Source organism: Mustela nigripes, chromosome 9, assembly GCF_022355385.1.
Source record: "Mustela nigripes isolate SB6536 chromosome 9, MUSNIG.SB6536, whole genome shotgun sequence".
Classification (NCBI taxonomy): domain Eukaryota; kingdom Metazoa; phylum Chordata; class Mammalia; order Carnivora; family Mustelidae; genus Mustela; species Mustela nigripes.
The window spans coordinates 64092633-64115489 of record NC_081565.1 but is presented as its reverse complement, the minus strand read 5'-3'; the positions used below and the strand labels follow the sequence as shown (position 1 = coordinate 64115489).

Below are 22857 nucleotides of genomic sequence, written 5' to 3'. Positions count from 1 at the left end.
TGAAATGCTTCTGCATCTTAGAGCAGAATCTCTAATTAAGTCTCCAGCGTATCAGGTAAGGCTTTCCCTGGGCTTTCATTAATCACAACTTTCTGCCGAGAATTCTGTGAGTTCCAGTTTTACCAAACGGCTCCGATTGCAACCTTTTTAGAACACAAGAACCAGCTTTCTGCAAAAGAAAGCGCTGCCCATTCTGTGGTTGCTGGGGCATTTGCGGGGGAGGGCGGCCCACAATGAGGGGGCTGCTCTGTGGGCCAATCTTTTGTTGAACAATTTAGCATCTCTGAATACTCTTGTTTTGCGTCAGCCAATTCAAACATAAAGGCCTCAGCACCATGAAGAAGAGGAGAGTGCGCAAGTGGCCCTGCTTTCCCACCATTGAGGGCTAAGGTCTGGGATCCTTCATGAATACCAAGGTAAACCTGTCAGCTCGGGAGAGCGGCTGGCCGAGGCTGCGCCCAGCTGGAGGGAGTGGGCTCCACTCTAGTGTACGTTTTCTGGAACTAACAGTGTCTAGGGCAGCTCTGCTGGAAGGAGGCTGTGGTAGGGGAGAACTCAGGATGTTCCGGGAAGGGGTGGGGGCAAGCTATCTATCTGTTAATGGTCCTCTTGATCATAAAACAGAACAGGCACCCAACTTCGCCATGACTCTGTATGTTTCGACATTAGATGAAAGGAGTGAGAATCCCTATAAAAATACAAATACCTCGCAGCTATTGTAAACACTAGAAACTTCTGAGCTGCATTAGTAAAAAGCAAGCCGCCAAAGTCTTGCTCTAACGTAAACTGCTGGAACTTCAGGCTGAAGCATGGCTCAGCGGCAGCATTACAACACTTGCATCCCATCCATCTAACTGTAGCATAAACAGACCAATTAGATTTCTGACGGCTTAGCGTATACAATGTCTGCTCATGCAGTTGACCTCAGTGAGGGCTTTATCAGGTTAATCCATCCAGTTCTAGAAAATGGGAAGCCCTTTTAAAGTGATCGAAACAAGAACCCTGATATCTCTGGGAGAGAACAGGGAGCCAGGGGTTAGATGAGAGCCAGGACTCTGCCCTCCATCCTGGTGCCCAGCTGGTTGCTGGGATTCTGGCAAAGAGCCCCTCTGTGGCTCACTGGGCATCCCCACAAGGCTGAGTGGGATCCTCGGAGATCTCATCCTGCCCAGAGCGTCCCATGCTTCTGAGATGCCTGTGAACTCCCTCTCCCCCCACTGCAGACTGTAAGCCACATGGAGGGGGGGTAGGGTCCACATTACTCGCTGCTGTGTACAATGGCGCTTATGAGGTGCTTGGTACATTGTGTCCAGGGAAAAGTCACGCAAAAGAGACTCTCCTTGACACAGGGGTTTTGTGCCATAAAGAAACACCTATTAATGTCCAAATATGGGTAAGCTAAGGAAATAAAGGAAAAGCCAAAGTCAAGTTAAGAGCTGAAAATAAAACTCTGGCCAAAAGCTTGATCTAATTTAGGCATACATCTACCTGGTATTAGCAAACAAGAATGTACTAATTGGCTTGTGAGCTGATTAACAGTGTTGTGCTGAGCAGACCAGCAGCATGGGTATCACCTGGGAGCTGGCTGGAAATGCAAACTTCAGCTCCACAGCCTCCCTGCCCCCCAGTGAAATCCGAGTCTGCAGAGCCTCGAGTGAATCACAAGCTTGTTGTGGTCTGAGGAGTTTGGGTCCGCACTGTGATCATGGGCCTACCTCTCCACTGGCACGCACTGACTACACCAAGGGAATGCTGGGCCTCCTTCGGGGAAGGCTTAGTCTCTGCTGCCCAACTGCCCAGTGGGGTAGGCCACAGACCCACGGGATCCTGATCTGGCTTCTGCAACAAGGGAACTTGGACTGAAACTCAAAACCCTCTTCTTTTCACTTGAAAACACGAGACCTATCACAGGCCCACACAGCGAGAAAGTCTGTTTAGATTCTCCCTCCAGATTCCTAAAGCATCCCAACCCAGACAGTCACGTCTCATGTTCAGTTCTGCTTTAGCACGGTTCTAATCCCGGACTGTCTTCCTATGGATGGTTCTGCCCTTGCCTGTCCACGGAGCAGCAGCAGCGTTCCACCCAGGAGTAGCTATTTCCCAAAACCACGGGGGCTGTTGGGAGCAGAGAAGGGTCCTTCCCTGCAGAAGGCAAATTTGTTCCCCTTTTCTACGTTGCGAACTCATACTCTTCATAAAGCCCCCAGAAACTGCTTGCCTAGGGATCCAAAAAGAAGGATCCAAACTAGGTCTGGATTTCCGACATTGGACACCGAAGTTACACATTTACTGCTCCCTAGATCTTACTTAGAACTTGAATGTGAAGTCTGGGTGTGCAACCTTTGCTTCTTAGAAGAAAATGTAGGTGATAATTTTAGTTATCTTAGAAAAGTTAGAAAAGTTTTCTTTTCTATCATTTTGAAAGAAGTCAGAAAGAAGAAAAGTTAGAAGTTAGTTAAAAGTTAAGTTAGAAAGAAGAAAAGTTAAGAAGAAAAGTTAGAAAATGTAGGTGATAATTTTAGTTATCTTAGAAAACTTAGAAAAGTTTTCTTTTCTATCATTTTGAAAGAAGAGTGAAGGTCAAACTCAGTCAGTGGAGGGGAACCAAGGTCAGAATTTGGGGGTACTGGGCGGTACCCTGGCTTCACGCTGTGGAACTCTGCTGCTTGTTACACTCTCCATCTCTCCTCCCCAAGATGTTCCCTAAGACGGCTCTAGAAGAGAGCTTGTCCTTCTACCTCGGCACAGATCTCTGAGTTAAGAAACTCAGCAGAAGAGGAGTCACGGACCATGGTGATCATTTCACAGTGAATTCGTAGGGCACAACATCGTGCTGTATACCTTAAAAAATATATGATTTTTTACTTGTCAATACACCTCAATACATCTGGGGGAGAAAGAGTAGAGTCATAATGAAGACGTGCTGCTATCCACAGGGCACAGAAAGGAATATGCAACGGAGATCGTAAAGATGATAGAGATTCTTGGAAATTAAGAACCGTTTCCCCTCCTGCTTACCTGACAATGAAATCGAACTCTGATCCTGCAAGCATCAGCACTCCCAGCAGAGTAGAAACAGCGCCATCCAGGACAGGTGCGAACATGTGCTCTAGGGCGAGCACGGCCCTGCGGTTCTTATCGCCAATGGCCGTTAGAAAGGCCTGTGCAAGGAGAAGAGGCGGGATGAGCAGGTTCCCGGACCGAGTGCGGTCCCTGGGCAGCTCTGTCCAACACACTACGAGCTGTCTTATTCGGACTGTGCAGACCTTCTCACACCTTCCTTTCTAGCTCCTGAAATATTTAACCTGGGGTGCTCAAGTACTAAATCTGGGCTTATGCTTAAGTGGCCTGCTCGTGATACTGTCATGTTTGGCGTTGATATAAATCTTGAACCACCACCAAAAAAGACAGCAAGCATATTTACTTTAAATTAAAAACCAAACCAAAACTATACCAACAAGAGCAAAATGTCCCCTTCTTTTCACTATTGCTCCCTGGGAGTTTCTTCCCCAACCCTGCGATCCCACGGCTTTTGCATGGGAGGCCCACGGTGTGAAGATGATAGCACCCTTCCTGACTTTGTGGGAGGTCAAGATCTTTCTTCCAAGTGGGCTTAGTTGAGAGGCATGTGCAACTGGGTGCACAGGCTGATGCAGGGTTCAAACTAATGGGTCTGTTGTACCTCTAAGTACCACGGAAGTCTCACAAGAAAAAATACAGGACTCAAAATTCACATCACGCCTGTTCTAACTCCGTGTGGTCATATCACCCCTTCCTTCACTTCCCAAAGCCCCACTAGTGACGAATACTACCGATGCCAATGGCAACATTACAGAGTAAGCCCCAGCGAATCGGACTGTTGGCTTGAAAGGGTGACCATTTTGATGGGAGTCAGTTCCTGTCATACTCTGCCTTGCCCTCCGGGGGCAGGCCCTGACAGGAGCTGGCACAAGTCCTTTCTCTGCCTGAAAGGGATATGCTTTCTCTGCAGACCATAGCTCCCGAAAACCAAGGCCTATCACACATCGGGTGCACTCCTATTCCTTGTGTTGCTTCTGGAAGAACACTAGGTTGTTCTCTTGAACAGATGAAGAAAGAAAAGCATACAAAAATGTGCTATGAGTTTCTGTACCTTTCTCTAAAGTACATTTTCTCTAAAAAATACACATGCTTTCCGAGGGTGGGGAAGGGTATCGGGTCAACAGAATTGCCTTTCTGACTTGGGAGGAAAGCAACAAGACAGTCTGGAACCATGTTACTCTGTGCCATACTTGGGCCATGAGGCTGTAAGAGCTAAATAGGGTTTTATCATCTCTCACCCAACTTACACTGTGGGAATAGTGAACTGACAGGAACCCACTGATTCCTTGAAGAGAGTTCTTCACCAACCTTATTCCATCATTTTATAAACCTTGAAAGAGCAGCACCTGCCTGCTTTCAATAGACCTTCACACAGAGGCTGGGTGAGAACAGCACATCCTGCATGTGATGGTCTCATGATGAAGATGTGGGCTATAAGCATTTAGCAGGGGTGACTGCTCACGAAGCCAAGCTGCCTCTTGAGCTTCCTTAAATTCTTGGAATTAAACCTTGCACGAATGATGGAAGCATTCCTTAATTGCTTAGCCAGCACTGGTGTGTGCATGTACGTTCATGTCACCGCACGTATAAGGCCCACGGTGCCACCACAGGTTGCACTTCTCATTTCCACTGTAAAAACCTGTTCTAGAACATTCTTGTTTGCCATGCTAGCTATCCCCCCCAAAAATGGTTTTCCTTTGCATCAGAATAAAATGACCAGGTGGATTCTTAACTCTTATGTCAAGTTTTCTCCTTTTTGAAGAAATGATATTAAGAATTAATTATGTTCTAAGCTGTAGGCTGGTGGGCTCTTCCTTTAAAAAAAATCCCCTCTCCCTCCTCCTGGCTCAATGGAGGAAAAGAATTTGGATAGGTTCAAAATTTAGAGAATATTGCTTCTAAATTATCAGCTTTTTGTTGAAAATGGGACAACCTCAACAAAACATTCCTTCTGGAACCCCGAAGTTTACAGTCTCTAAACTGCCTAAGAAGGCTCCTGAAAGATTCCTCGCGGAGAAACTGGAAGGCACAACACAGGGCCTATGTGTAAATCCACGCATGTGCAGACATGCATATGCCATGTGCTAAGCCCCAGGAAAATCAATACTAGTAACCAAAAAGGCAAGGCTAAAAGTATTTGGCCCAGGCTCAGTGCTAGGTGTCCTACCTAGGGCATTCCAAACATCAGTATTTCTTCAGTCAATAAATGTTTATTGAGTGCCTAACAATAACCCCAAAGACTAAGGTTATAAGCACGAGTGTGGACAGAATGTAAGTCACACACAGCTAGGAGATTTTGGAATAAACTCCTGATAAATGTACACAATGGGCTTGTCTCTGGGTTTAAAGACTCCTCCTGATGTTTAACTTCCTCCAACAAACTGTGCACAGGACTGGACACAGAGAAGAGGGCGGCACATTCTGTTGAGAGCAACTCTGGTCCTCTGACTTTTTCTTCTCTCATGAATTTGGAGGCAGGGAGGTTGAAGGAGCTGGGTGGGCTTAGCAGGAAGAACCAGTTCCTCTGCCCCACTGGCTCCCGGCTCTGTCCTCGGCTGCTGGCAGGCCCCACCTTGCCTGTGAGTGTGGTCTCACTTGATCTCTGCTGTAGAACTGTACTTTTACAAACTGCGTGAGCATTTGTGTGCTCACACATGTTCATACCATCTAACTTAGGAACAAGGTTGACAACTTACAGACCTGTCATGACACTAAGGTCACCAAATAAGCACCATCCTTCCTGGTCCCCTGCTGACCCCAAGAGGGAAGCCTCCTCACTAAGCCCGTAGTAGTAGTACGTGTGTTCCTTGGTGTTGGAGAAAAACAAAAAGGTCCCTGACCTGGAGACTACCAAAGCTAAAGGAACAGATGTTGCCTTTCCATCAAGTTATTGATGAAGAGGTCTCCCATACCAGAGCAACGTGAACGGTGAACTCCACTCCAATGCCAACGGAAGCGATCAGGATGACCACGGGCACGGCGCTCAGCTTGATCCCAATGAGGCCCATCATGCCAAAGAGCTCGACCGTCATCAGAGCCAGGACTGTCACCTTTAGAAAGACGCAGGGGATGAGTGGATGGGCACAAACACTCCAAGCGCTGACAGCAGGGGAGGGGGTCCCTCCAGATCAAGAGTAGAGAAAACACCTGGGACCCAAATATAATGAACACGCTGACTCGCTTTCACTCTGGGCACCTGTCTTTACTTTCTAATTCACCATGTCGCTGCTGGTGGGATAGCTGCTTTGGGCCAGCAGCCTGTTTAAGGAATACAGAAAGGCAAAGCTTAATATTACTACCGCAAGCTGTTTTTCCAATATATCTGTTCTAGAAAGCAAAAAGTACAATAAAAAAAAATCCACAACTATTCCCTTTGAGTCATCTAAGAATTACACAAACACGGACTGGTCACTAGGTACAAGTTTAATATACTTTAAACCAAGGTGTTTCCTTCTGTTTTGATAGTAATCATCAGAAACTGTCCTTGAATTTACAAGAGAATTGAAACCTGCAGAGTTTTTGGTTGCCTGCCTCCATCCTAAAGAAAGCAGATAGGACGGGTGAATCAAAGTTCTTTCTTTGACGTAAAGGCAGCTCTGCTTTTGTTCAGAGAGTGCATGGGTTAAGAGAGGATGCAGCGGGAGAAAGGGGACTTCTGGTCAGCTGACATGGGTCAGGTTACAGGCGCCTTCACTTTGAAGAAGTAAGGAGCAAGACGGGTGGACGGAGCAGACAGCTCAACCCAAGGAAAAGTCCTGTTTGCCTTCCATCGGCCTTGTAAACATTTGCGCAGAGATGGAAAGAAAATCTGCAAGGTAGCCTATGGAGTTTCTTGGGCCAAAGGGGAGAAAACACAAATGAAACAGTAAACTTCCTACAGATGGAAGAGAAGGAGTGAATGAGCTTTCCAGATCGGGGGTGGGGCAGTGGACAGCGGTGTCAGGGAAGTCCAGAAACAGTTCCCTTTGCTTTCTTTTAAGAACCTAATGAAAGATGGACGACATCAGTGACTTAAGTACCATGAAAACCCCTACAGACTAAACATTTACCTTTTAACATACCTGCTGCACAGACGTATGGTGCAGAAATGAGACCTGGTCTCTGTTTTTATAATTGTGGCATTTTGAAGGCTATACCACAGTTCGTGGAATTTAAACACTGCCATGATTTTATTAGACTCCACATGAAACTTACTTCAGATCTGGGAGAATTATACTTGGAAAAAGGATGCCAAAAACTCGGCTAGTAATACTGGTTCATCAATGTCCTTCAAGCTTTAAAACACACACAACACACAAAACCATCTCAAAAACCATTTTACCCATAGACCACTATCCTAACTTCTCTAATTACCTCCTCCACCCCTTTTCTAGAAGAATCTTCTCTATGTTAGGTCTGGGATGTAGTAACAAGAGGACCCTTTAAGTTAAAAAAAAAATTAGTTACATTTGTATTTAATAAATGCTCAGAGTGTTTGTGTTTAATAAATGCTCAGAGGGGTTATAGACAACGTGTTTTAAAACTTCCCTGTCTTTACACAGACAGTTGAAAGCTATAGGACAAGGAACACAAGATAAAGGCCATTAACGGCTCTACCTGGCCATGAACCTTGCCACCTCCTGCAGTATAAATATAGCAAGGGTGATGCAATCTATACCCTCCTCCAGAGGCCCAGACATAAACACAGCTTCCCGGCTGCAGCAAGAGCTAGGCCAAAAGGAATCTGACTTCCACAAAAACCCTGCGAATGAACTCACAATGATCCCGGCCGTCCAGGGGTTCAGGAGGAAGACAGCACACACCAGGAACGTGCAGGCCAGCACCACGCTGATGGATAGCAGGAGCCAGTGGCGGAGGCCGATGTACTGCTCCCAGAAGAGGAAGGGGTAGCCGTTGGGGTAGCTGGAGAGCCCCAGGCTCGTGTAGTTGTTGCAGATGGTTCTGACCTTTTCAATGGCTTCCACGAAGTCTGAGGTGTCCCGCAAGCCGTTGAGGTAGAAAGGGAACTGAGCGTATTCGATGGGCTCTGCTGCTGGGACTGGACAGGGAGACAGCGGGAAGAGGCCACAGCTGAAGGCTCAGGGCAACGGGACAGAGGCGAAGGGGCGTGACTTGGGTATCGGGGAGCCACTACACGCCCCAGGGCCGGCCCTCCCAGACCCACAGCGCGCTGCTCTGGGATGACCAGAGCAGGGACTCTGCCACCAAGTTCCCTGACTGTGCTTCTTTCAATGTGAAGCACAGACTGTCTCAGGACAGCCTTTGGGTACTTACAATCTTAATCTCTGGTTTAAAAGCGTTTTAAGCAATGATCAACATTTGACTTTTTTCCAGTGGGGGAGGGGAGGAACCTGGGGCCTGTGTATTTATTTAAACTTTGATTTTAATCTAGAAGCAGTCACTTTTGTGATGGGTCTAAACAAGAATTCAACGGGGGAGCATTTTTTGTTTGACTGACACAAGGGAAAATACTAAGTTCAAACTGTTTTCCTCAATCACTTACCAGAACAAAATAACTCGAAAGTCATGCTTTCCTGCGAAAAATGCTTAACTTTCTTATCCTTTTAGTGATCTAACACACTTAAACCTTCCATGCTTCTTTTTTAATGCAATGCTAAGTCTTCAGCAGCAGGGGAAGAAATCCTCACACAACAAGCATTTAGTTACTGCCGTTGTGTGTTCCAGACCCTTTGGGGTCATTCAGTTGACTTGCTAAACATGATTTGCCCTATTATAATCTCAACTATAAATTTTCATTAAGACAAGCCTTGGCTGCTTGCCACAAGGCTCTGGGGTTTAGATACAGAGAAGCACAACCCACTTCCTCTCCGGCCACGTTTGCAAAGGGACCCGTCTTCTTTGTCACGTCCTCCCTCGGCTTCCTCTCCAAGGTGGAAGCTACTAATATCTCTAACATCAATGCAAATTAAATCCATACCAGACCACCTTTCAAAGTCAGGGCTGAGACGAGAAAGGAAGAGGACGCTGCTGTATACAGGCTATTCTGCTCGGGTTTAAACAGCTTTGACAGAGTACAGGTGCTTGGTGGCTTACAGGAATGACCCAACTTGCCAGAAATTCCTTCAACACCAGAGTTGACAAAGCTAAGATAAACATATAATCCCCAGCGATAAAACTCTGCAATAGTAAAATAACACTCGACCTGGAGGCGTCCCCAGCTTTCACATGGAACAGCTGGCATGAAAGAGAGCTGCCTGGTGGGCGTCCTAGGGTGAAAGCTACAAGCAGAGATTAGGGACTCTCATTTCCCAACGTGATAGAGCACGGGTTGTATTCCATTACACATCCTCATCTGTCTCCCAGAGTTTTCAACTCAAAGAAATCTATTGTTCTGTTTACACTTTTGAACCCTGGGTAGCGTCAGCAGACGAGGGCCATGGCCGAGCTGGGGAGAACAGGGCGAGGCCCCACGTGGCAGGCCCCCACGTGGCAGGCCCCCACGGAGGGCTACGTACTTCTGAGTCTGGTTTCGGGCATGTAGTCGGCTTTGTCGTGCACCCACTCGGGACGGTGAGGCCGGATGTTGGCCTGGGACGCGGCGTACGCCACGGGATCGTTGCTGACCCAAGCGGTCAGGTAGATGTAGAACGCGCTGGGGTTGATGATGCCGTCTGCGTCCACCAGGCGCCGTTTGGTCAACTGCAAAATGGGAAGCAGACGGTGTTTCACAAGGGGGCCGGGGAAACACACTCCTGTCTGGAGGTAGAAGGAAAAGCAGAGCCCTACACCAGCATCTGCAACACAGCCGAGGATGCCCCCTCTTTGAACATACAAGTAATTCCCGTCAGAACACCTTTGGTTTCTTTCAAAATGCACTTATCAGAGGATGCCATACTCGGTGTGTTTGTAACGCACACACAGTTCCGCAGATGGTCCGGGGATTGACGGAACCAATTAAATCTGAATGCTAAAAGACTGTCTGCAGCCAAGGCAGAGAATGAACAATCTGGAGAAACATATTTATAGGAGGGGAAGGGGGTAAAAAAAACCTGGCAAGAATCCCCATACACGTCTGTGTGCAGTTAACCTCTGCTGTTAACACTGAAGGAAATGCCACCCAGTAAATGGAGGAGAGCTATAAAAATAAAACAACAGCTGTATAAATTTTGCTAACACTAGCCTCCTATGACCTGTGTATTCACAAAATGCCCATCGCCAGAAAGTGGAAGGGATTGGTGCATAGCCACGGTCCTCTGGGTACCCCGATTTTGGAGAGAGGAGGTCCCACTCCACACAGCCCATCCCAGGCCATGGAATACTACGCTCCCTCTACCTAAAGTAGGTCTTGGGGCTCTGCTTAGGTGCAAACACTGTGAGACACACACACACACACACACACACACGCACATCCACACACACTCATCCACAGAAATATATTTTTCCTGTTTACTTTAGATTCAGGCCTGACTCCAGTGCTTTTGGCCTTCTCAACAAAATGAGAAACACCAGTGACAGCAGTTAATAGAGAAAGAGTAAAGGAAGAAAGAGTCGAGTGACAAAACGAAATTTCAGGGGTCTGGATTCAATTAATCCCCAGGATATGGAACAACTGCATGTCTTCAAGCCGTCTCTGGAATTACAGCGCACAGCTCGTGGCCTCCGTGCATGTAGCATGCTTTTCTCCCTCCCAGGTGCAGGAAGTGATATCCAGGGGCCGGGCCCAATCCCGTTTGTTCCACGGTGTCCCTGGTCCCCGACGCCTGGCCCAGCCACCGTGCATCCCCGTGCTCTCTCTCCCACAGGCTCCTCTGCCTACATCCTTGTCAAACCTGACAGCCTGCTGCACGGGGCCATAAAGCACCAAGTTCACACTCCATAATAACTCTGAACAATGTACTTTGTAAATTTGTCACCTTTAATGCCAACAAAAAAGGGGAGACAATAAACAGAGCTGCTGGGAAGATCATTAGCATGACGGTTTTCTGCCTGAGGGGGAAGCAAGTAAGCTACGCCGGTAGTAGTGTTGGACTCTGAAGGGTCCAAACATGCTCCCCAACATGCCTGAGGAATCAAAAGGGATATGCTGGAATCTGAGCATCACAGCGAAGATGCAAGCGCAGTCGGAGATTATGATTACAAAAAAGAAACAGCTCTTGTTACCCAGGGGAGTGAGCAGAATGGCAAGGGCACTCAGGTTCCAAGGACTGGCATTTCTGTTTGCCCCACTCATGACAGAGCCGTCTGTCTGTCCTCCTTCTCCACCTGCTGGGCCAGGGGGACCCCAAGGAATTGAAGGCAACCAAACCTCCCATCCTTCTAGTAACCTCTCTGATCCATCCACCCTAAATTCTGCTCATTCAAGTGACTGTTATCATCCTTCCAAGTTTGAAGAGAGTCAACACCAACATGGTAATGAGTACTGGAATTCAAAAGAGAACAGTACAACCCAGCATTTCTAGTATCTGAGAGAGCCTGTCCTGCCCCAAGGGTTCTTAGGGGGAACAAAGGCCCCACATGGTGATCCACATGTCCCCACTTGACAGAGGAGCAGACTGAGGCACTCAGTTAGCTGATGGGATGAAATGAATCAGAGCCAACTCCATATTCTCCCAGCCCTTGGTGCCTCGGGTCTCTAGAGGGCACAGGATGGGCAGGCAGGTGTTCTCTGCTCAATGATGCCACAGGAGCTTCCAGGGTGTAGGGGGCGGGGAGAGTACCTGGCTGATGTCAATGGGTTTATCACGGCTGCCAGTCTGCACCAGGAGTTTGTAGGCAAGGACCCCATCATCCGATCCATTTTTGTAATTGTTTGGCATGATTTTCCCAGTTTCCCAGTCACTGTCAAATGCATCCTGAAGTCCTAGAAAAGGCAAATGTATACAATGTATTAAGATTCTTCACTGTTATGATCCAGGCCGTAACTGGGTGGGCTGAGGACAAGGAGCCGGTATCAACCTTAAACACTCTGTGTGCTACTTGTTTTCTAGTTCAAGTTCAAGTGATACCCTTAGATTTTTTCATGAATGAACTTCAGCTTGCTAATAATCACTGCTTCAAAGGTGGAAGAAGGGAATACGTGTTTCTAGGAAACAAATATACATGTTTTACCTTTACACAGAAAAGAAACCCCCTCCTCTCTCCCCAAGGAAGGGAGAGAGCTTGGGGGAGCGAGCGGGCTGAGTGAGGAGGAAGACGTACAGGCTCATCAGGCAGTTCACACCGCCATCAGGTGCTAAAGCCGTGGGTTCTTCAGCACAACCAGAAATCCCACTCAGAGGGGGAAACGCGCCTTCGAACTCCCAACTTCAAACAGCAACTCAGCTGCTTCTCCAGCCCAGGGTGAGTGAACATGATTCTGTCAATTTGTTCCATCTGTTCGACTTGTGGAGCTAATACAAGCTGTGGGATCGGCTGCCAGGTTGTGTAAAGATCATAGCCAACACCTATTCACTCTCCACTGTTCCTCTTTGCCACCCTTCCTCAGAGGGGGGGCGTGCAGGAGGGCGAGGGGAGGGATCTCCTGAGCCCTGTGTGCGTAGGGAAATGCCTCACGGGGTAAATTTGGATCAGATTGAGAACAGGAAGCCACAGGCCAATACAAGGGGGCTCTGTGAGAACAGATGACAAACCGCATGCACTGGGAGGGGAAGGAAAGGGCTTTCTGAGTGTGGGGGATGGGCGAGCCCACCAGCCCACCACACACAGCTGCGCTTGGCCTCTGTAATCAAAACCATCATTACAGACCTGATGGTTTGACTACAGCTGTAAAGAGATAAGCGTGCTGGAAGAGAAAACAGGGCCCTGGTGACCCGGCCTTAGGGGCTGAGTGATCCCGTGTGCACACGTTCTCCCCTGACTCCCCCACCTCCTTCCCGCGGCCGTGCTCCCCACCCTCCCCAATTCCCTCCCAAGTAGAACTCCCAAGCCCCAGCAGCTCAGGAAACCACATCTTTTGGAACAGGCTACATTCGCATAGGTTAGACATGGCCAGTAAGAAGGGAAAAGAGTTCATTTCATGACATGCCTTGAGTGACTTCAAAGACCCCCCACCCCCCATACTGGTCCCCTCAGTGCTTACAATAATTAAGCTCTGGGGGTCTGAAGCAGGAGGAGAGGGAGCACAGGACCCTGTCTCTCTCTTTAAACCTTCCTGCCCACATTGCCGTGGGGCATTGTTTTTACACCAACAATGTAGGGATGAGGCCTGGAGGCTCTGTGCTGAAAGAAGGCCTGTCTGGGGCGAGTGTGGAGGAGCAGTGGGCGGGAGGGACCACCGGCACAGGCCGTGCTCCCGACTCTCTCACAGACTGTTTTTCACAGCAAGGCAGGCACACAACAAGCTGTACGGAGCAGATGTGATTTTATTACCTAAAACCTTTTTTTTTTGTTTTTGAAAAAAAATAAACAGGAGAGGAAAAACAACCCCTTGTGCCTCCCCACTCCAAAAGAGACCTGGTCTGTTTTCCCCACCTTAATAGAATTTTCATCACTTTATGGCCTGTGTGGGACTTTAACCCTTTCCCTCCTGACCTGCAGTCCCAAGGAGCCACTCACGCTCAGCGAGCATGGGGCCGTCCTAGCATTTTACATTCATCGCTCTTCTTACAACTACCTCATGAGACAGCTCTGTTAGCCTCACGGTTCCCGCTTTACAGAGAAGGAAACCGAGGCACAGAAAGCAACGTGACCAAGGGCACCCAGCAGGGCTCCAGGGCAGGCTTGAACCATGGTTGCTCTAAATCACCTGAGCACACAGAGGCACTCAGAAAGTTCTCCGCTGAAGACATGAATACGGTCAGCCGAGTTACCGTGTGCACCGATGAAGTCTAGTGGCAAACAGGGTTCCAAAAATGAGTGTAGTTTTAAGATATGTATGCACTAAGAATGTGGGGACACCCTAGAGTGAGCCAAAGGAAGAAAGATCGGATCTGGGGAGGCCAGCCCTGTGGGCAGCTCAGCTCAACTCATCACCGGCGCCACCAGGCTCCCGCGCCATTTGCCGTACTTGGAATACAAACACGAACGAGAACTAGTCATTGACCTTATGGAAGAGTGAAGTCCTTCTCATCAGATTATTTTATTTTCTGACTAATTAGCAAAAAGCTCAAGGAACCAATGAACCGGCCTAAGAGCACATGTACAACATAGGATTCTATACACAAAACAAGGGACATGGATTTGCCTCCGTTGCCCACTGGCCAACATTTTATGCTCTAACACGCGCACCCTGTAGAAGAGATTTGTGACATTTTATCTACTTCACAGCAAAACGTGCACGTTTCAGCTAGAACTTTTCTCATTGTAAATTTTTTGCTAAATGTTATTAGAACTAGGGAAAAGTTCTCAGCTACTTATTCGAATTGTCGATTTCTCTTTGATAGGGGACCCTAAGAAGGAAACATATAATTTAAATTTTATCTGGACAGTTCAGCGTGAAACACAAACACTACTGGATCATGATACAGTGTGGTTTTTATCTGCAATTTCACCTTATTGGCATGTGTGTTTCAAGATGGCCTGGGGTACTGCCACTATGTATTTTTATGACTTAACCACCTCCCTCGACCCCCAAACTAGTGGGATGTTGATAAAGACCAATAGCATGACATGGTTTTTTAGTGATAATTCCATCAAAAACCAATGAGGGGTCCCAACACTTAATAGCCACACAGAATGTTTTTGAACAATTCAAGGACAGCTGATTCCTTGCAGGAAGTGTTCAAAGACCCAATCAACCCCTTGACAGGCCGGAAAACCGTCTAGGCAGCCCAACGGTCCCATTATCTGGCCATTCTGTGTCCAGTGCTCTCTGGTGCACCTCGTAAGAGTCATATGCAGAGTTCCTGGGGGTGGCTGGGGCCTTGACTTGGGAGCACGAATGGGTCTTACTTGGTCTACGTGGGTGCTGTTTGCTTAGCAATCAAAACAACATGATTCAACTGCACCTTTAAAAAAGTGCAGTTCTCGAGTCCAATTGCTTTAGGTCTTTAAAGGGATGAAAGCATAGGGATAATTTACAATATGCTATAAAAAGGTTAGCCCTCACCACTGCCTGAAGACAATACCCTCTGCCCTCTTCCCAAGCTCCGCCTAACATGCCATATTGAGTGTCCAAAGGAATGGCTGAAGACACTGAAATCAATTCTACAATAAACCTCCTTTGCTCAGATCTGGGCCCTGCTGCCGATCTCTTTGTCATTTGTGGCAAGCTATTTGCATGTCTTTGGTCAATGGGGGAAAAATGAAAAGCAGGGAATCTCTCAACTGTCTGGTCCTGTTTGGACTCATTATCTGAAAGACACAGCCTCCCAAACTACTGTAAAAAAATAAGACTTGGAACAAATTCACATTAATCTTGGGAGCATGTTAAAAAAAATAACAGTAACATCACGTAGTTCTCTTTGCCTTTCTCAAAAGAAGAGGTCAAATCTGGTATACGTGTATGAACAAAATTCTAGCAACAGAACTCAAGGCCAGTAACTGTATTGAAGAATTTTCAGTCAGACTCAAGTTGTTTACCATTTCATGCAAACTCCCAGGGAAATTGGCTGCTTAATCTTTACCTACAAGTGTATTGACTTAAGACCAAAAAAGGCACTTGAATCTGTGTTTAAACAAGCCTAATTAAGTGGGAAATTAAGACAATCATTTGGATAACTTAAGCCAAAAAATGTTGGGGGCCATAATTATTTGGGTATTTCACTAAAAGCATTTTTGCCTGAATTGTGTGGATAATTATCTTGATTCCCCACTTCACTTTGCATGTGACAACATGGAATAAATGAACAGATGTTCTTGGAATCACTGAATACATTCATATTCAGTCAGCAGTTAGGAGCAAATTTAAGCCTTTTTTTTCCCCCTCCAGTTGACTACTCTTTCCTAGAAACGTTTCTAAGGACAAGGTAACAAGTTAAGCAGAATTTGATTATGAAATACTGTGAGATGTGATTAAGCACTTTTAAGTTTATTTCATATGCCAAGTCAAAAGATGGTCAAAATTTGGAATGTTACATTATATTCACAAAAGATGCAAAATTTACCGGTGTAAGTAAAGTCATAATTTGTCAATACGTCAGTCTAGAAATTCCATTGATGCTCTGATTTCACTTGATCATCAAACTAACCACCATCCAAAAAGAGCACTAGAAGCATCTAGCTCCCCATTTTATAACATACTTTTCCCATTTCCTAATGTGCACCCATAAATTCTTAACAGAAGTTCCTGAGTCCCCCATCTGAATTGTTTGCATCATTTTATAGGTAAAAGCCAGATTTGGGAGGCTGTCCCAGAAATAGTCTATATAAGAATTTTAAGCAACACTTAGAAGTCAATGAAACATGTCAGTGTTACGTTATAATCTAACACTTTAATAGTGAACAAAGGGAACTTGTGGAAGCTGATCATACCAAACACCGAACAGTGAAAGTTTACAAATGGCGCCCACCCTCTAGCAGCACCTCACCTTGGAGCCAGTCTCTGAAGTAGTGCAGCCACATTTTGGGAAGCTGTTTATTTTCTTCCAACATGACATACTTCACATTGCTGAAACTCTTGTGAAGGTCATAAAGTAAGTGCTGGATATTCGGGTAGTCTGCTTTCTGGGTGACTATATACATGTTGTAGAAAGAAAAGTATTTGAATTGTGCAGCAATAAAGTCATATTCTCTTGTTTCCCGAGGCACAATGTCTGTAAGGTCCAGCCCATCGCGCACTCGGGTGGTCCCATAAAGGCTGACACCCAGCAAGCCCAGGAAAAGGAAGATCACCACGACCTGTAACACAGTAAGAGGCACAAGATCAGACCCAGAGGACAGGGCCAACTGTCCCTTGACAAAAGGAAGCTGTTTGGTTCAGACCTCACTTTTACCCCCACAACGGCCCTGATGAAGCATGTAGGGGTCATGCTCCAGAGAGAAAAATAAGTAATTATAGTAATCACATTTTAAAACAAGCTCATGAAAAATAAAATGTTTACAATTGTTGATCTAAATTCACAGAAGCATTTGCTACATAGAGATTCACTCCTATAGAAGATGAGCTCATTAAAATGGCCCCACATGCTAAATGGATGGACTTTTTAGGAGGCCTGAATATATCACACCCAATTGGGTGAATACTTCACCCAATGAAGCAACCTGATGAATTCTAAAGGAGACTGTTTTGTTAATTCTTGAAGACAGGAAGAATCTCCTGTTTTGGTAGATTACCTTGGCTTTTGGTTTCAAGAGGAAAGGAGCATAATGTTTCTCAGCAAAAGATGAAAGTGTCCACTTGGTGCAGGGGGGCTCAAGGCAGTGGAGGCTGGAGTCGGAGAACTGGGAGAGAAGGTCCCTTGTGGAGCTGGTGCTCTCGGGGCTCTGGCAGCTGAGGGTGTCCTGGGTCATGGTGACGGGCTGCACGGAGATCTCGGAGCGTGGCTCGGCAGTGGTATAGTACACGTGAGTGTGGGGGTCGTACTCTGTGCGGAGCTGCACTGTGGACTGCATGGTGATCTGGGTTTCATGGGTGAAGCTGTGGCTGCTGTAGGGGGGCGGGGGGCTGTAGCGGGTGTTATCGTGAGTCTCCGTGTAGGCCTGAGGTTCAACCTGAATCACTCTGCTGACGCAGGGGCTAAGAGGGGAAAATATGTTGCAATGGTACAACTGAAACAGGGATACAGTGCTTTCATTTTTGCCAATGACTGACAGTATCCATTTTACATAGTTCTAATTTAGAAGAAACATATCATACTGCTGAGCTCCATAAACACCACCTGATTTAACCATCTGGACATAGACACTAGTAAGTCAAAGGAGGCCAAATGGATGGCCAATTCCGAATGTGACTGGCAAAATCAAGTTGCACACTGATGAGCCCCTTTCAAAGTGCAATTCCTAAAAAACACACAACCCCTCCCCTCAAAACCCCATAATACCCCAAAGGCTGTATTTTTTTCTGGATGGCTGGTTTTCAAGCCTTTGTTCTGCCTGAATCAATAGAGATACGACACACTCCCAATAATCAGCCAAAGTGGTCCAGAATAGAAATAGCGAGCTTGTGGATCCCAACCCCAGAGCTGTGAGTCTTTAGTCAGGGAGGGGAGAGCCCCAGTGACGCGACATCCCCAACAGAGCATCCTCTGTCCATCATCTCCTCTGCCTCCATCACATCGGTACAAGCCCAGTAAACTACACTTTCTTCCAAGTCGACAGATGAAAGAGTGCTCTATCCCTACCAGTCTGTACCCAACAAATAAAGGCCACAGCAGCTCATGAAACTGTACCTTGTAAAACAGCAGAAAATATCCAATCTCCTGTCCTCACGTCGATACAAATCCATGCTGAGAATCGCAGGAAAAATTAGCAGAACCATAGCGAAATTGAATACCACTACTACAGCCGCCTGGAAGCAGAAGGTAAAGAAAAAGTAGAGGTCACCAGTATGTCTCCTCCCAGTCAGAGGACGGCTCTAAAAATAAAAGAAGTTTTCATCAACATCTTTTCAATTCTCTCCTGAAGTGTTTAAACTTGAAATAGATGTTGGAGTTTCTCAACATTTTGCTTCTCTTCCATCATTAAGAGACCATTTGACAGGAACAGGCCCCGTCATTCTGATCCTTTCCATCTCTTAGAATTTCATGAACCCATGATGTACAAACACAGGAACGAAATGAGTCTTGCTCACAACCTAACCAAACCAAATCTAAAAGGCAGAATATGGAATATACTTGAGATGTTTTAATTGAAAACAAACATTCTCCTTTCAGAATATTTCTAAGAGTTTCACGCAACTCTGATTTTATACTCAGAGTATTTATACGTCAAGTGGATTGGGTATATCAAAATGTCACCTTTAAAACATGAAATAAAATTTCAAACATGTCCCCTGAGGTTTTTAATAGGCACATTCCAAATAGCCTCGGGAGTAGCCTGTGGGGTGTGCGAGCACAGTAACATGAAAGGTCAAGGAGAGGGAGGCAGAAAGAAATTCCTGTGTGTGATTATAGTATGCAGAATAAATAAGTACAGATTCAAAAGTCACTCCATAACCTAGAATAAACACAGGGCTAGATTCTGTAGTGCTTTGGCAAATCTCCTGCTGACCTAGTAAAAATTACACAATTGGGCTGTTAATAGGGGAAAGTCAACAGAGGACAGTTGAAAGGGCTCTCCCATTCAGACAGGAATGGAAAGAAGCGGGACACACACACACACACACACACTCCAAATGGAATGCTAAGTAACCAAGAAATCATCAGAAATTTTTTTGAAAAATAATAAGTCTCCGGAAGTTTTCCAAAGAACTACTCAGTTCTAAAACGTCCTCCAACTGGGAAAATGTCTCTGGGGGAGAAAAGAAAACCTGCTTGTAAGAGATACCCAACAGAATCAGAAGAGACCTCTGCAAAGGGCTTCTGATAATAATTGTGAATTTATGCTCAAGGTGAAAGATCAAGGATGAGGTCTGGAAAGGTACCTTTCGATAATTAATTCCCTGTCAAGTCTACAAAACCAAAAAATCATCAAGAGTCTTGTTCTAAAAATTACCTAACTCCTCTCTTCTTAGTCCGCTTTGAAATTCCTCACCAACTTGAAATATTTGAAACCAGTGAACTTAACCGCTCTAATGAATGGTCTTTAAAGGCCTGCTGGATTGACTTAATATGAAAATCACTATTTTGACTAGAGGATTCACCTTAGAGACAAACACTTTAAAAAAGGAAAGTGAGGACATGGTGCCGGGAATTGGAGACACAGAAATAAGACAAGGACTGACCTACCATAAACTACAGTCCAGGCAGGCTAAGAAATGTAGTAATCGGGGTGCCTGGGTGGCTCAGTCATTAATCATCTGCCTTTGACTCAGGTCATGATCCCAGGGTCCTGGGACCGAACCCTACATTGGGCTCCCTGGTCAGTGGGGATCCTGCATCTCCCTTTCCCACTCCCTCTGCTTGTGTTCCCTCTCTAACTGTGTCTCTCTGTCAAATAAATAAATAAAATCTTAAAAAAATATATAGTAATAAAAGCTTGCAAAGGGTTCTACAGCAGCTCAGAGAGGGAGGAGTTCCCACGTAGGGGTATGCGTGGGGGTATGTGGGGGCAGGGGGTGGTCAAGGGAGGTTCAGAAGACAAAACTGGCATCTGCTGGGGCCGAGGAGGAAGGATGTGCCACGTGGAGGAATTCCACAAGCTGTGTCTAAGAGGGAGACCCAGAATTCTGTTGCAGGCAGAGAAAGAACAAAGGGGGAGTCATGGGAGACCAGGTAGTTAATACACAATTCACTCAATCCCCACAGCAACCAGGACTGCCTTAATCACTGCTGTTGACACTAGTACCTAACAGAGACTCCACAGTGCAAAGGATGGTCACCAAGTCTGTGGTTACTGAGTAAATCAAATTTAGACACAGGCTTGGTGTTGAAGCCCTCAGCCTGACTGAGACCTGGGGGTTCTTGTCACCTGGTCACTTCCTGAGGGGATGGACACAGGCTGGGCTGGGTCTCCTGACCAAGCCGACCACAGGGATGCTGGCAGGGATGGGTCTGATTCTCAAGGAGATTTTTCAGGAAAACTCAGTCCTGGAGGCGGAATCCTTTCAGCTTTTCTTTCTATGACCAGCATGTTTAGAATTTGGGGGTGGAATGCAACAGAACACTCCCGGGTCTCACTCTGGACAAAAGTTCCTAAGGCTGCAGAACCCAAGCAGCCCAGGTGCTCTGGCAGGAACAACACCGAGGCTTCCACGGTGGCTGGGGACACATCTGCTACCAGCTTTATCCCCTGGTGGACTCTAAGGAGGACATGAAGAACCCCCAAACTCTGAAGAGTAGCGTCCTGTCTGCTATTGCTGCCAAGTGGCATGTTGCATACACAGGAAGGACAAATCCGGACAGGAAAACGGCACAACTTCCACGTCCCATTCAAGTGCACCCAAACGGTAAAGACCAGCAAGCAGCAAGGACTTCTCAGCAAGGGAGAAGTGTCACTGCTGGTGCAAAGGGGAGTCTAAGACATCGTAAGAAAAGATGAGAAGATGATGGGGATGATTTGCAGGGTCAATCAATTCTAATCACTGTGCTTGAAGGAAATGTCCCCACCCATTCTGTTCCCCCGGCCTGTGGCAGAACACCTACCCCTGTGGCAGAACACCTACCGGTGCTCTGCTGAGACCCTTGCAGAGCAGAGACAAACTGACCCTGCCCAGAGGGCCCTCAACTAGAACTCCTCACTGTGTGGAACAATACAGCCTTCTGTTCTGGAAGTTTCCATTGAAGAACAAATCCCATTCAGGTACCAGCAAAGCCCCAGTGCAGGGCACTGGTACCCAAAGAATTCGATGGTGCCATTGCTTTCTGGTATAGAGGTGGCATTTGGACAGATGGATGGAGATTGGTAAGGAAGTCTAGGACAGTTTCTTTGGGAAAAAATAATTTTATTTATTTTGGTAAAGTTAGACAATCGCGAGAGTTCCAAAAAGACAAATCCTAAATTAACATGGATTTATTACTGGAGAGAACCACTATAATCTCTTTCTTTTGAGGCTTAACCTATAGTATCCTGAGAACACAAACGCAAATGAATACCTGGAGGCACAACTTAACCCAATTCACTAAAAGAAAGAGAAGCTATATCAGGGTCAACTTTGAATGTCAATCTATTTAAAAGGAAACCAGTGTAAATTTCTGATGGCTACAGCAAAAAGCACAACACATTCACTCTCTTTTCTTCTTACATTTTCTTTTTCTTTCCTTTTCCTTATTTATTTATTTTTTAGTTTGTTTTTTTGACAGAGAATGAGCCAATAATATGCGAAGTCAGTCATTAATTCAAGAGGACTCCTGGAAGGCCTCAGTTTTCTAAAGTGGTATCCCAGGGGCTTGGAATAGAAACGCAAAACACACAGTACTCATTTCATTTCGGTAAGGTGCTTGCTTACCTGGGGAGAACTTTAGCGTACTGGCTTTTCTAAAAGGCGTAAGAGAAACTCATGTAGCTTTTCAGACCACCACACCATAGGGTATCATTAAAGGACAGTATGCCTTGATGAATCATCAGTGTACTGAGAGAGGAGAGGACAAAATGAGAGAGAGACACACAAGAAGAAATGAAGGAGCGTGAGGCGGAGCAGAAATAAAGAGCAGCGAGGAAAAGGCGAGCGGAAAGGGCGAGAGGCGGGAGAGGGTCTCACTGTCACAGGAGGGGGACAATTTCTCAACACTGGCGTCTGCTGCGGGTGAAGGCAGTAAGATTGGGAGACTGCAGACGGGCATACCCGTGCAGAAAGGCATTCTAGAAAGGTAATTGTCCCAACACTTAAGCGGGCCCCTTTCACTTGTCTTCTACATCACTGAGCAGTGAGGCAGCTAGATATATTTTCATTTTCTTATTCAGATTTAACTTTATGCATTAGTTCACTTATTACTTCTACTTTTAGATATTTATAATAAACCCTTTATTATTTTTTTTTTTCTTTCTTTCTTTTTTTTTTTAGTATTTTTCTTTCGGGGGTGATGGTTGCAGTAATTGGTATAAAAATCTTTTCTCATGTTCTGTCTTACACTAAGTATTAAATAAGTCTAATGCCCCAGACACAGCAGAATCATTAGCTGCTCAGGTCTTCATAAGCCATCGCTGAAATGAAATTCAAATATGAAGACTATGAAGGAGCGAAGAGTGTGGACAAAAGCATAAAGAGAAACCAAACTTACGATTTGTCAGTTTCTCTTCCTGGACACAGGAAATCACCCTTCTGGTGATTAACAAGAGTAAAGCAGTAGGAAGAAGCTGGATATAAGAACAGCTTAAAAAGTGACCCGAAGGGGCGCCTGG

At 46.1% G+C, this 22857-nt stretch overlaps 1 protein-coding gene across 4 annotated transcripts in view; it reads right to left on the bottom strand.

Annotated features, from left to right (window-relative positions):
• The window catches only part of PTCH1 (patched 1), a 70491-nt gene that overhangs the window by 7212 nt on the left and 40422 nt on the right, over positions 1-22857 (bottom strand). For all 4 annotated transcript variants that reach the window (XM_059411721.1, XM_059411720.1, XM_059411723.1 and 1 more), the window contains 8 exons: positions 18309-18427; positions 17254-17656; positions 16509-16818; positions 11760-11902; positions 9558-9741; positions 7839-8119; positions 5994-6131; positions 3019-3161 (listed from right to left, as the gene is read on the bottom strand). In XM_059411721.1, coding sequence (XP_059267704.1) covers positions 3019-3161; positions 5994-6131; positions 7839-8119; positions 9558-9741; positions 11760-11902; positions 16509-16818; positions 17254-17656; positions 18309-18427 — 1721 coding nt within the window. The remainder of the gene's footprint in view (positions 1-3018; positions 3162-5993; positions 6132-7838; positions 8120-9557; positions 9742-11759; positions 11903-16508; positions 16819-17253; positions 17657-18308; positions 18428-22857) is intronic.